The 14,535-nt window shown below is 41.6% G+C and overlaps 1 protein-coding gene across 1 annotated transcript in view; it reads left to right on the forward strand.

Annotated features, from left to right (window-relative positions):
- LOC126523642 (uncharacterized) overlaps positions 1–14,535 on the forward strand; it is a 265,996-nt gene that overhangs the window by 180,009 nt on the left and 71,452 nt on the right. The window contains exons 18-25 of the mRNA XM_050172240.3: positions 2,585–2,722; positions 3,459–3,619; positions 5,223–5,343; positions 6,858–7,058; positions 7,867–7,983; positions 10,902–11,003; positions 11,566–11,664; positions 13,043–13,223. Of these exons, the coding sequence (XP_050028197.1) occupies positions 2,585–2,722; positions 3,459–3,619; positions 5,223–5,343; positions 6,858–7,058; positions 7,867–7,983; positions 10,902–11,003; positions 11,566–11,664; positions 13,043–13,223 (1,120 nt within the window). The remainder of the gene's footprint in view (positions 1–2,584; positions 2,723–3,458; positions 3,620–5,222; positions 5,344–6,857; positions 7,059–7,866; positions 7,984–10,901; positions 11,004–11,565; positions 11,665–13,042; positions 13,224–14,535) is intronic.

Below are 14,535 nucleotides of genomic sequence, written 5' to 3' on the forward strand. Positions count from 1 at the left end.
ATCGACAAGAAGTTATAAAAAGGTAAATACTTTGCTATATTGAGAATTTCATTATATTGAAGTTCGTTATATTGAGGTTAAACTGTACTAGTACAACATGGCTGGTGTTGTAGCTCTACATCTTCAGCTGGATGACTTGAAGAGGCGGACCTTATTTGTTGAACCAATCAACTGGTGGTAAACAGAATTCTACTATGTACGTATCTTTAAGTTATCAACTTTAGAGCATGTGTGGAATTGAAGCTAAATGAGCATAAGTCCTTAGACTAGCAGTGCTTTTGATATCTGCCCCCTGATTGGTGCAACAAAATTTGCAAGTTGCAGCTATATTCTTCCGGAAAGCCTCCCTCATTCATGTGTGGCAAGTGTTGTAGTTGGGAGCCCGAATGTTTGAACACTACAGAGAAAAATAATTTGGTGTTTATTAGTACATTTCCCTTCCACAATACCAGAAAAGCCACTCTTATCGCGAGAAGTGATGTGGCAAGTAACAAAAAAATTTTGAAGAAAGACTGGCGGTGACGTCGCCTTAACTTCCCGCACCAACTAGCCATGACATTGTAAATTTGACGGCATCTGCTGGGATCTAGTTAATTTTTTATCGGTAATGATGGACTACATTGTATTTTGAGTGAGTGAAAGATTGAGCTTGGCGAACTTGGAAAATTTTTGCTGTGCCAGGTCCCAAATGCAAAAATATACTTTAAAATCTGTGACGTCACAAGCACGTACTGGCACTGGGGTTTCAGCATGAAATTAAAAAATCGGAACTTTCAGCCTTCATTTTTTTCTTCTATTATTCAATCTCTTACAGTGAAGTCAACAAAATTAGTTTCTAAAGACTACTTTGCCAGTCTAGACTGATTTAGTGCTTCTCTCCTTGGTGTTCCCTTAAAGTCACAGGACAAAATTATTAATGCAAGAACATGCAGCTAACACCGTGCATGCAAGCATCTGGGCTTTGTTTCTTTGTGGCTTAGTCATTAAGCAACACATTCTGTCCTGTAATAGGAGCAGTCATTGTGCTGAAAAGTATTGCTGTTAATAAATTTTCTGCTCTACATAGCAAACTTGAGTCTTGGTAATTATTAATATTATTAGAAATGAAAATACATATATAAAATGTACAGAGAGGGAGATCGGTAGGGAGTATGCTGTTAACTGCCTCCTAGAGGGGCACAATGCCTGCCTACTCTTTAGGAAGAAGGGGACAGAAAATGAAGCTAAAGGTATTGATTTATTTTCTGCAATACTCTGGATAATGAGTCTGAGCAGGAGAGGGTGTACAAAAATACATTCAGTATATAACAGTACCGTACTATTCAGTGGTACCTAACAGTGATGAAGTTCGGGGTAATGAATTCCACTCTGTAATTGTTCTTGGCAAGAATGAATATTTCAGTAGGTTAGTTTTTGTATAGACAGGTTTGAGGCGATAGCCATGCGTGTGGCACGATGGTCGAACAAAATATTTGGCTGGCTAATGCTGTGACTGCAATTCAAGCTTTCAAGTTTTGAGTTTGGCCATCTGCAGCATGGCCATGGGGGAGTTGTCATCTGAACCATTTGAAAATGTGGGGTAGTGCTAATCATCGGATTTTTTCTCAAATTTTTCTATGTTTGCCATGAAGTAGACAAACATGTAAACTGGTACTTCTACTTTCTTGTCTTCTCCCAAATATACAAAGAAAGGAAGTAGAGGAAAGAAAAGAACAATTTTAAAGTGCTACAATGACAAAGAATGGAGTGCGGCAGTAGGAACAGGACAAACACAGAGGTTGCACTAAATACGAAACTTTTTGAGGGTCAAAATGCACTTTCAATGCAATAGCAGACCTAATTTGTCCCTGAATTTGCAGTTTAGTGATAGTAATTCATCCCTAGCAGTGTTCTAGTGGTTTTCGAAAGGCTCTTAGGTGATAGCACACCTACCAGCTGAATATAAATGCTCGTAGCAGATGTTAGATTAAGTCAAATAAGGGCTATGGATACTTTGATGCCACCACATGAAATTTGTAACCTTTCACCAGAGGACCCTCAAACAGAGATGGGTGAAGCAGCTGAAATCTGTGCCCTCTAGATAGTAACATACCATGAACCTTTCAGTAGTTAGTTAAAGTTTATTGGGCTACTAATATTTATATATTGCAAAATGACCCATGATGCAAGCACAATTACTGTAAGCATCATTGCTCATTGGCCATTGCCCTCATTGATATGCATGGACTTTTGTCGCATCTGTTTGTACTACAGAGCCCCAGCTGCGAGTTTCAAGGCTTTTTGCTATCTAGAGGGTATTTCTGAAATGCACCACAGACAAGGCACACTGTATGAGGTGAACGTAGCTGGTTAAGTGCAGCAGTTCCTCTGTTTTTCTTTCTGGAATTTGTTGCATCATAAACTAAACAATTGCAAATCGAACTTTCAAAATTTCACTTTATTCATACTTACTGTTTGTCGGATTGGCTTTTCCTTTTGTGAATTCTTGCAGATTTTAAATGTGGCTTTAGCAAAATTTATCATAAAAAAAAAAATATGGCAGCGCAGGTGATGTACATGGCTGGTGTGGTGTTTCTTTGCGCAGGTGATGGCCAAGATGGGCATCTCAACATTGCACAGCTACAAAGGGGCGCAGATCTTTGAGGCCGTGGGCCTTGCCCAGGAAGTGATCGATGTCTGCTTCCGCAACACCGCCTCCCGCATAGGGGGCGCCACATTTGATGTAAGAGCTGTGGTCCCTACGTTGCAAGTTGGTCTTTGTTTGTAATGTCCTTGTCTGTTGATTTGTCCTTCAAGACAAAAAGCAAGACTCGGGTTGCATGTCTAAAGGGAGTCAGCTTACCTAACAAAGGCTTTGACACTTAAAAGTTAATAACCAACAAACAATGCAAAACATCCGCTAATAGCACATGTGATACTAATCAATATAAATGGGAACATTCTAACATAATGCAAGAGAACATGTTAGAAGTTGGGGTATCTGAATTAAAATTAAATAGTGTGGTTTAGCATCCCAAAACTACAAAGTCTGTTTAGAGGGACGGTGTTCAGTGACAATAAAAGCACAATATCATGGTAATTAATGGGAAATGTGAGATCAAGCCTTATAGGTGTGATACATTATCTGTATTTATGTGGATATTCAACTTTCACTTTTTTGTGTATATTGACATCTGCCTTAAATTATGTGAGCTCATCCACTTTCTTTTTTTCTTCCTTAAAATTGAAGAATGTTATAGAAGAAGTTATATTAGCTTTGTTACCATCTAAATGTTCTTTCTAAAAGTGAACAGTACTTTACACTCAACAATACTAACTCTTGTCCAACAGCAGACTATTTTAACTTTCAGTTTGATTCACGGAGCACTGGCTTCAAAGGGTATGATTAGGGTGAGAGTAGGCATGTGGTCATTGAAAATGTGCGCATTCTGCACCACTTCTCCTGGACCTTCTCGCAGGTGCTGGCTCGGGAGTTGGTCCAGCGCCACGACTTGGCCTATTTGGGCCGCGAGTTCGACAACCTGATACTCCGCAATTCTGGCTTCTACCACTGGCGTAACGGCGGCGAGAGCCACGTCAACGACCCGCTCAGCGTAGCCACCCTGCAGGAAGCTGCCACGTCAGTGTCCTCTGCCACACATTTACAGACGTGCATGCATGCAGACACTGGCATTTCCAACATGAACTCATCCACAGCTAAAACAAGTAACACTTGTTTGCATTAGCTGAGATATTATTACACAGCTGCTCAGTGGGGAACGCTCATGCCAGAAGAGGGAGCCAGAACACTGCCCTTGCTTTGTTCTGCACATATGCTTGCATTACTAGGAATGTGCATAGTATGACAAGAATGTATGACGAACGTAAACGATAGGTCATGACATGAATGTCATTACATGCATGTCAGGTAGATCATGAAACAGCCGCCTACGTCTTGGTATGTACCAAAATTGGCACAGTATGACAAAAAGTGCAAGACGAATGTAAATGATAGGTCATGACACGTGTGTCGTGTCATGAAACAGCCGCTTATGTCTTGGTGCTCTTATGGTCGTTTCGTTAACTTGGTAGGCGAACACTGCTTCACATGACATAGATTCCCACAGTGTGTGGGATCTGCCAGCTCTTTACTGTTACTTCAAAACAATGTTCTACTTTCAGCTGTAAGCAGTATCGTCATAGTAAAAGTAATCCTGAGTAGACATGAATGGGCAACTATTGTAAAGCTGCCCAAGAGTGATTTTAATGGAATTGATCATATTACTCTTTCCTGTAAATAGCATTACTACGTGCTCCAGTAAGACCATAGTGATTATGCCATATACATAACATTGTTTAAAGCCGTTAAAGGAAAAATATCCAGGGGCCATTAAAGCAGAACCTTTATTTCAGTGTTAATAGTGAATGCTGTTTTTCTGCCTGGTGGCAAGTTTTGCACAAAGTTATAGATGTAAGGCATTTGTAATAAGTCATTGCTACAAGACGTGCCAAAGTAAACGTCGAGCACTGGTGTTAACATTGGCACCTAAGTTGCTCATGAATGATCCTGTAAAACACCTTGATCTTTCTATTTAAGCATTGACCCTCTGATTAAGGTATACAATTTTTTCTTTCTCTTTTTTTTTTTACTTGAAACAGGTTTTTAAAGAAGTGCCTATGGCAGATAGCATAGTTCTGCTTCTTTACTACATGGATTACTAAGAGGTCAACATTGGTTGTGCAACTAGCTGCAGCATTTATATTTGCTAATAGAAAAGTTTGACTACTCAAAATTTTTATGACAGGTGTTGGAATTAGAGATGTGCAGCTGAATAATAACGCAGACGCATACGGTTAGCAGAAAATGCTGCAATTTTCTTACCACAATGCAAGGGAAACTTCTGAAAAGCTGTTAACTGGAATGCCAATGTGTTCTGTGGCATATTCTGAAGGAAGATATCGCAAAATTTATGGCAGTCTTCAGATTTCTGCAAAGTGAATATCGCTTCATTTATACCTAGCTTCAGATCTGCACATGCATTAGCTGTGAAATAAAATTTAAAAAAAGATAATTAGCAAACCTTAGCATTTTGATTTTTCGTCCAGTTTATGCTCAGCCCTACGAATTAGCCACTGGAGGAGGCCAGACAATGCTATCTGCGTCAGGTTATATTCAGTAATACCTGTTCAAAAATGTAAAATAAAGTTATGGTATAATGTCGGCCATGGTTTGTGTTGTGCAGGTCCAACAGCAAGGATTCATGGAATCGCTACATTGAGAATGCTATGAAGAGCATTCGACAGTGCACGCTCCGTGGACAGTTTGAGTTTAACTATGCCAGTACTCCTCTCGACATTTCACAGGTAAGCATCCAATTTCATTACATGTTTACCAGTTGTTTCACTGGCTTCAGCACGTACGATCAATTACTGAGTACAGTTCAGCTCTCAGTGGTCCTCGACTTGCATTTGCAAAACTTCTCTGATAGAAATGTTGTCTGCAGTTAGTCATTACCCCAGCGTTTGCCCCAATATAATGTCAGTAACCATCTGAAGTGTCTGACACCTGGGCTGCCAGCCACTAGAAGACGAGCTTTGTAAGTAGGAAGCTTTAGCTCACATCACATATTACAGTTATTGGCATGTTAGGCATTCGTGATGTAGTTAGTGCAGCGCTCACAATTGGACTAAGCATGAGAAAGGTACCCACAGGATGTGTGCCGACTCTCAACTGACTTATTTTGGAAAATGTGAAGAACGAAAGCAATCCGTATATCTTATAACACATGAAGAACCCCTCAGAATGTTGCTGTCATCTGGGCGCTTTATCAAATGTGAAGTGCCTCAGCAGCACCTATCTTACGCTGCTGCATGTGCTGATCAGATATTCAAATTTTTTGTCCCATAGCCGAATTGACCATTGACTGACACACCCTTCCTGTTTTGAACGTCACTTATTACAGGTGACTTCTGTTAATTCGATTCCGGCTGACTTGATTTTTGGTTCATTCGATCCCTGCCTTTCTTTGAGCCCAAACTTTCGTGATTTCGATCCTGAAATTAACCTTCGCCGGATAATTCAAACTTCACCAGTCAGCACACGCATACCTGACCCCTCAGGTGACTCCGATAGCTACCCCTTTAGTGGTAGCGCCTGTCTCGGCGGAGCTTAGGGGACAGTGAATGCATTGAAACATGCGTCATTGCTCGTCCGAAAGGCCTATTTTTGTCCTGCCATAGGGAAATTTTCAGTCACTAACGATAGCTCACAATGTCTGGTTACGGTGTTTACCTGATGCAAACAAGTGCCTTTCTTTTTCTTATTTATTTTAAAAGAAAATTAGGCCGGAAATGTTCTATGCGGTCAACCTTCATATGTTTAACTGCATAACAAAGAAATATCGCGGCAAAGTTAACTTTATGAAATCATGTGGCAAAGCTGACTTGAGTAAACCGACCACTATTGTGCTACTCTATTTCTTGTTAAAAAATCAGGTGCGCATTAGATTTATGCTTTGTTTAGGAGATGTAATGTCGTTTCTACATTAGTGAGCTACTTTTGGCACATAGAAAGTGGGCACGCGTTTGATTCGGGGGCGTGTTACAATTGGGCAACTACTGCCAAATGAATTACCGGTGTGTTTGGGCATTTTTTTCCTGCACATTGTTTAATTCGACCCGCCGGATAATTCGGTTTTGTCGGTCCCGTCAGGGTCGAATTAACAGAAGTCTACTGTATATGCATGAAAGGGGTAACTCAAGCATGATCAGACAGTTCTTTGTTATACACTGGACTTGGAAGCCGATGGTGTGATGTAATACAATTGTAGCGCCATGGGCAAAAGTGATAGAAATGCTATCTTTTGTGTGTCGTCCAGGTTGAGCCTGCCAAGGAGATTGTCAAGCGCTTTGTGACAGGCGCCATGAGCTTTGGCAGCATCTCTATTGAGGCACACACTACGCTGGCCATCGCCATGAACCGTGCAGGTGGCAAGTCCAATACGGGTGAGGGCGGGGAGAACGCTGAGCGCTGGGCACTCCAGCACCCAGACAACAACAAGCGCTCTGCCATCAAGCAGGTGTGTGCAAGCCTGTGTCGTCGACGTGTCTCGCTAATGTGTCTTTTGTGATGTTTAATCTGCCTTCACATGAATGCTCATGACAATCTGTCGTTACCTGAATCCCTTGTGACACTAGAACGAGAATTGACAGAAAAGAAGAGACAGCACAAGTACTCTAGCATTACATTGTATTCAATATGTGACAGTAAATTTAAACCAAGCAGCATAATATTGTTTCATTAAACTGCGTTCAGCTCTTTACAGAGACACTAAAAAGAAACATGAATCAATTTAAACTCGCGAAATATTTTTTCCAGAGCTCTAGTTGCATCAATTAGACTGAAAAACGTTGACCATTAGCATAGAGAATGAAGGTAAAATTTTCATTTTTTAGTTATACACCCAAATAGAAGGGCTGGTGATGTCAGTGTCACAAATGTTACTATATTTTCACATATTACAGCCATATTGATGCAGGGATACCTGGTCGGGCTGAGTTGTTGTGTACCTTTCAAAATGCAGTGTAATTTATATAATTCTCACTAGCCATAAGCAGCTGCTAAGTTCATTACATCAAAAGAACTTAATGTGATAAATTCAGGACATTGGTGCTACTCGTCTTGAATTTTCGCGCTCATTCTGGCTTTCCAAGCCTCTGCTCGTATTAAGATTGACTTAGTTATGTACAATTGCAGGTCTGTAATTGACAGAACAATTAGGTTACTTATCTGAAAGTTTTCAAATGGCTCTTCAGAGTGCGTCAGTTGGGGGTCCCAAAGAGCCTTGGACGCAGTGTATGACATAGTGCACTTGCCCCCTCTACCAGGTTGCTTCGGGGAGGTTTGGCGTGACAGCTGCCTACCTGGCCAACAGCGATGAGCTTCAGATCAAGATGGCTCAGGGAGCCAAGCCAGGGGAGGGCGGTGAGCTGCCTGGATACAAGGTGACAGCATACTGAGTTCATTTCGATGTGGAACTATACAAGTCTCTCTTTGTCAGCAATGTTGACCCGGGCTATCTATAATAATGGAGATGCACCTATTGATTGGATGTCCTGTGGTAGATTCCGCAATTCTGTCTCATCAGCTGGATTAGTTGAAGAGGTGGATGCTACTTGCAAGACACATTGCGCACTGATGTCAGCTCATTAACCAAATTTTACAAAATAAACTTGTAATTATTAGAGCTGTGCAAATACTGAATATAGCAGATCTTGAATCGAATATCAAACTGAATGAAGAAAAAGAAAGCCGAATATTGAATATCGGAAAATGTTTCACAAAATTTATTGCTTGCAAATTTTGGGCAAGAAAACAAGGTGCTGCATGTGCCCGTGAGTCTCCTAGCACTGCATAACAAGAATGTAGTAAGCTATCAGTAACGTGGGTACACAGATATCAGTACGTACACTACAGTCTGCTCTAAGCGAACACGAAATTTGTATACCATTGCTGGTTACTGCCGAGTTCTGGTATATGAAGGCCCGCAAATTATTTTTTTATCAATAGAATATCTTTTGAATATAATAAGGTGCTCATATTTCTCTGATACTAATGAATTAGTGACATTCTGATGTACTGAATATCAATGAGGTTCTTTGTTTAATAGTGGACCTGTGTTTCACGGCAATATTTTTGTTTATTGTATAGAAAGTTATGCTTTCCTGTTCTTCTCCAAAGTGTAGAAGGGCTACCCCAACTTTACGGCAGATGGGTTATCGTAAGGTGAATATGCACGATGGACGCATGATCTGCGCATCACGTGACTCAATCACCGTTCCATTTGTAGCTGGTGCCGACGCTAAAGAGCAGGTGCCATACCAGCTGTTTCATTGTCAGTTTCATTGTCCATATGTGGCTGCTATCGGCCAATAGCTGACGTCAATTAAGAAGGGTGTTTGCGTAAGGGTGCTTCTTCCTTCTGTTACTGTGTGTTTATTGATGAAGCTTAGTGAACAGGCTGAAGTAAGCGAAAATATGCTTTCGAATTTCGATAATAATTACATACTTCCGGAAAAGGCTGACTATCAATCATCTGCTCACGCTCGGCTGTGGCCGCCCTCGCAGAAATTGAACTGTTGCCACCCTGCTTATCAGTGTCATAGCTGTCGGGTAACACTAATTTCGACTAGTTTTGAATGCTCAACTAGCCTCAAACCATGTGAAACTTAAGGACAGCCCATAAGACCATATGTACACTTTCCAGCGTGCGCTCGCTACTGGCCGCTCCTGGTTAGACACCTTGGAAGACTTATTGATAGCGCTTCAAAATGCGCAAGTTGAATGTGGCTACTATCCGTTGGTCAAGCTGGTGAAGGACAAAGCCAGCCTGCACCACGTAGCATGGTCAGACTGGAGTGTAGGAGCACGAGCACGCACTCAAGCCATGTCATGCACAAAGCAAACACTGTTCATATGCACTACAGTTGCATGTAGCTGTGGTCCCGCTACGTATCGTAGATACCGTGGTTGCCATGGGATGCCACGACGAGTCCACTGGCTAAGCGCACAGCAGATCGCTAAGGACAACTGCATTTAGCTTACGTTCGGCTAGGGTGCATCAATGTCCTCCTCCCCTGCGAGGAGCGGCGGGGGAGGAAGACATCGGGGCACCCTATGTTTGGTGTGTTGTAGGTGCCAAAATCTGAAGTAGTGGCGTGCACGTTAACACCCAAAATCAAATTTGAACCATGTGCCACGGTGACATTCAGTGGACGGAGCGTTGTGGGCATGCTCTGCCTAGTGCTTTGCGCTGCAAAGGCTCCATTGCAGCCTTTGCATTGCAAGGCATTAAAGAAGGAGCAGAAGCACCGTGAAGGGCATGTTTGATTGTCAGTAACTCTGCTTCTGCTGAACGTCAATTTTGCAGCAAAGATTTTCTGAAATAGCCTATTTTAACTTCAAATGCCTTTCTCCTCTTCGATAAAAAGTGGTTCAGAGCCCCTTTTAAGTAAGAAAATAAAAGTACATCTGAATGCAACGTGCTGCCAATTCATAAAAGATATATATACTATGCCCCCCATTCGTGATCAGAAAAAACAAGACGCACAGAATTTACCTTCAGACAGGAATTTTTTTTTTTTAGTTAGCTTTCATTATGAAAATCGCCCATTGTCATTGCCATTTGCACTTCACTGGCTAGATAAAAAGTACACCGGGACAGTATATTCTCGAGCGATTACTTTTACAGATACTGCTAATCACTTTCGCGATACTCTGTATTGCACTTTGCGAAGTATCCTCTGGGTTCCTGGCACTGTGCAAAGATAGCTAGCCTGGTACAGCGCAGGAAACGCTGGGTCCAGTTATGCCAACGCATTCGGGGCCAAGTTGTGCAACATATTGCGAAAGTGATGGTATCTCCAAAAGTTATTGGCTGGAAATACAACTCAAGGTTGTAGTGAAGCACAAAAATGACCCGACAGAAACAATAGTTAAATTGTGTTCTGTTGCCATTTTGTGACGGCGGTGATGCTGTGTCTGACAGCTCCGATGGTGGCTGTTGCCAGTGCTGCAAACGTCAGATTCGTATCGGACTGTAACATGCAGGCAATTTTCGAACCTATCTTCTCTGAAAAAATGTGCGTGTTAGAAGCGGTTAAATATGGTAAATACCACTGAACATAGCACCAGTGTATTTGGACATTTATTCTGCCTCTTTTCTTAATTCAAACCTCTAGATCCTTATCAGTTCCGTCAGTCCTGTCAAAGTTGAACTAACGGAATTCGACTGTAAAAATTTTTACAATACCAATACAGTACTAACAAGGCAAACAGTAGGGTACTAGCAATGTGTTGGACTAATATACAAATCTCCTTAAAAATTTTAGCTAAGGTGTGCTACTCTTTTGGTGCCTTTCAGGTGAGCAAGGACATCGCCAAGACCCGGCACTCCGTTCCCGGTGTGGGCCTCATCAGTCCTCCACCTCACCATGACATCTATTCCATTGAGGACCTGGCTGAGGTGAGGCTGGTGTCCTTGCTGTCATGTTTGTCTCTGTCAGGCACCGCTTCGTTCTGTTCATTGAAAATATCATTTTAATACCTTTCCTCTACTTTCATTATCTTTAAATATCAATGGCAGCAGGATAGCTTAGGGATCCATAAATTTTTAGTCAAGTCTTGTTACATCCAAGAAAGTTGAGTCCTACTTGCTGTGGTGGCTCAATGGCTAAGGTGTTCTGCTGCCGAGAATGAGGTCAAGGGTTTGATTCCCGGCCACAGTGAGAACATTCTGGTGGGTGCAAAATGCAGTAATGCTCACATACCTAAATTTAGCTGTACGTTAAAGAACCCCAGGTTGTCAGATAGCTTTAATATCTTAAGATCAATCAATCAATCAATCAATCAATCAATCAATCAATCAATCAATCAATCAATCAATCAATCAATCAATCAATCCAATAATTTGGTCGGTCGGTTGGTCACGTTGAGAGAGTGTATGCATATGTAGTTTCAGATTCTGTACTGCCCTGTTGTTTGAAGCAGTTCCATCCTGTATCTCTTCTTTCTTTATTTGCTACCAGCTGATCTACGACCTCAAGTGCTCAAACCCCAATGCTCGCGTCTCTGTCAAACTGGTGTCCGAAGTTGGCGTGGGAGTGGTCGCTTCTGGTGTGGCCAAGGTATGGTTGGCAGAATGTTGCTTCTTGTTGTCATTTTTTGGCTGTCTCTGCTACTTTCACAAGTGTGAAGGTGTGTTATGGTAATAATAAAGATGTGGAGATATAGCAAGCTCATTGAGTGAGGCAAGTTCTGGCTTATAGGAAAAAAAAATAATGAATCCTAACCATGTGAGCTGCCATGTCATTGCATCGTCATCTTTCAAGGTAATCATAATTAAAACATCACTTCGTGCAGCAACCTAGCACCTGATCAGTTTTACTCTGTTCAGTGCCAAGACTGGTCTTTATATTTGGTCTCCTTCAAAAATTAATAAAATAATCTGGGTTCATAAAATCATTGCTTAATTCTGTTCTAAACTGACATGTGCTGTCGATAAGCAGAAAACGTGAAGGGAAGACATTGTTCTGCAAAGGTTTTTATTATAGTTTCCTCAGAAGTGGACCTTGGTCACCTTCTCTTTTATAGTGTAGTCAGTGAACTTAACTGAAATGACCAGAGCACTGTGTTTCCAGGACTTTCTGTAGTAATAACTAAGCCAATACTTTGAGAAGCACGAAGAACTGTGGATTTGGGCTAGTTAGTGTGGGACTGCTATTAAAGTTAATACGTATGCAGGATTTGCTCTGATAGAGTTAAAATGATACTCTGTTGCACATTTCAGTTTAATTTGGAAAGAGCATGTGCATGTGTGTTACCTGTAGCCCATAACACATTAAAAAAAAAGAAAAGAAAAATTGATTCATCACTCTTGAGCAGTGCAATGACGTATGCCTGTTAGAAAGTAACAGGATGTGCATTAGCACATGGCATGGTAACATATGTACAAGTACCAGCCAGAACTTATTTCAGGTGCACATATGATAGTTGAAAAAAAGAAATAAATGCTCGTCATTGTTGCATCTGCATGGCATGGCAGTATACTAAATGCAGGAAACTATTGTAAATCATTGCAGATACATGGCAGCAAATGTGCCAAATAACCAAAACTCTTCACTGGTGCATGTGGCAGTAAATCTGCAAGTAATTATCTCTAACTGTCGAAACTGTACAACATGATAACGCATTATTAGAGAGCTGCCAGAAATATTGTCTCGTGTCTGCGGAGGTTTATGAGAGTTGCTAGTGTAAGTGCTTTCATGTCACGCACTTCCGAAAGACTATGATAATTTTCCCGCATGCATGAAAAGTAGTTTGACGTTAAGCTATCACCGCCAGGCTTTCCGTGACTGCTTTTTCAAGACTGATCTCGCTCTTGTCCAACACCATTCCAGGCATTGTGTTTACCTTCTACACGCATACACCTCGCTATAGTTCATCTCTTGTGCCTTGAAAGATGCCAGCGTTGTACACAAGGCCTTTCCCAACCGATGATGGCAGGGCAAGGCAGAGCACATCACCATCTCGGGCCACGACGGAGGCACGGGAGCGAGCAGTTGGACGGGCATCAAGGGTGCGGGCCTGCCCTGGGAGCTGGGCATTGCCGAGACCCACCAGACGTTGGTGCAGAACGACCTGCGCTCGCGCATTGTTCTGCAGGCTGACGGGCAGATACGCACAGGTATGCACTGCACGTTTCATCACAGACAGACAGGCAGCTCAAAACAAAAATCTACAGTTATCAAGAATGCTGATGAAAAGGCGATCGAGCACCTGATGGCATGCCACCAGCTCCCCTTATGGCTTCCTTTTTCATCATCATACTACAGTCAAACTTCAATATAATGAATACAAATGTACCGAATTATCGGATATGGCTAAATAAATATAGAAATTTTCTCGCCTAAATCGGCATGCAATGAATATATGTCTGAAGAGTATCAGATATAGTGAAGGTACTTTCATGCCAGATGTGACTTTGTTATAACAAGCTTCGACTGTATAGTATACATGCATGTTAAAGGCTTTTTCTGACTCCAGTTGTCTCTGTCTTGCGTCAGCCAATTTTTATCCTATTCTTGCTACTTCCTAATCTCATCACACCTCCTAATTGTTAGGGTTGGGCAAATACCGAATAGTAGATTTTGAATCAAATGTAGAATCGAATCAAGAAAAAGAAAGGCAAATATTGAATCGAATATTCAATATCGGAAAATTTAACACACACTTTTATGCTTCCAAATTTTGTGCAGAAACGGTGCTGCATGTTCTTAGAAGGCTAATCACATTGATCTTGCTAGCTATCGGTAATTTAAGTACATATTAATAGAGGTGCATAGTATTCTGTACTGTTATTTAAATGGAACACCAAATTAGTATTCCTGCACAGATAACAACTAAGCTTGTATACGTAGTTCTGGGAAATATTTTTTCTATATATGTAGAATGTTTGTCAAATAGAAGCAAGTGCTTTTTTCCCTCTGAAGCTTAACAAATAGCAAAAAAAAATAATAATACTAAGAAGCCTGGGCTTATTCACTGAAAACAATGGGGCCAACTTGTGCTGCACACAATTGCCGCCGGCAGCTTTTGTGTCTCATTCTGCCATCCACCACCTAAATACTAATGGGGTTTTCAGTTTATTAGTTGGCCATACTGTGCTTAATGGCAATCTTCTATTGCTTAGAAATTTTTGCTTTCCAGTTTTCTTCCAGGAAACAGGAAAGTTTTTTTTTCATATCTATGGCAGTTGGTTTCTGTAAGTTACTCTCAGCTCACTAAGGCCAATCTCTGCGAAGGACAAAAGCGGGAAATGCGCATCACGTGACAAGCGGCACCGCTTCGCGCCATCATTGGTGCTGCACAGGTCGACTGCGGCCAGAGCCCATGGTAGAGTTGTAAACTGTGGAGGCCCACAGCATGATCGTGTGATGCCTCCCTTCCTCCCTCCTTCCCTTTTTTTTCCTGTCCATGTCCGTCTGCCATCTGTATAA

Source organism: Dermacentor andersoni, chromosome 6 (genome assembly GCF_023375885.2).
Source record: "Dermacentor andersoni chromosome 6, qqDerAnde1_hic_scaffold, whole genome shotgun sequence".
Classification (NCBI taxonomy): domain Eukaryota; kingdom Metazoa; phylum Arthropoda; class Arachnida; order Ixodida; family Ixodidae; genus Dermacentor; species Dermacentor andersoni.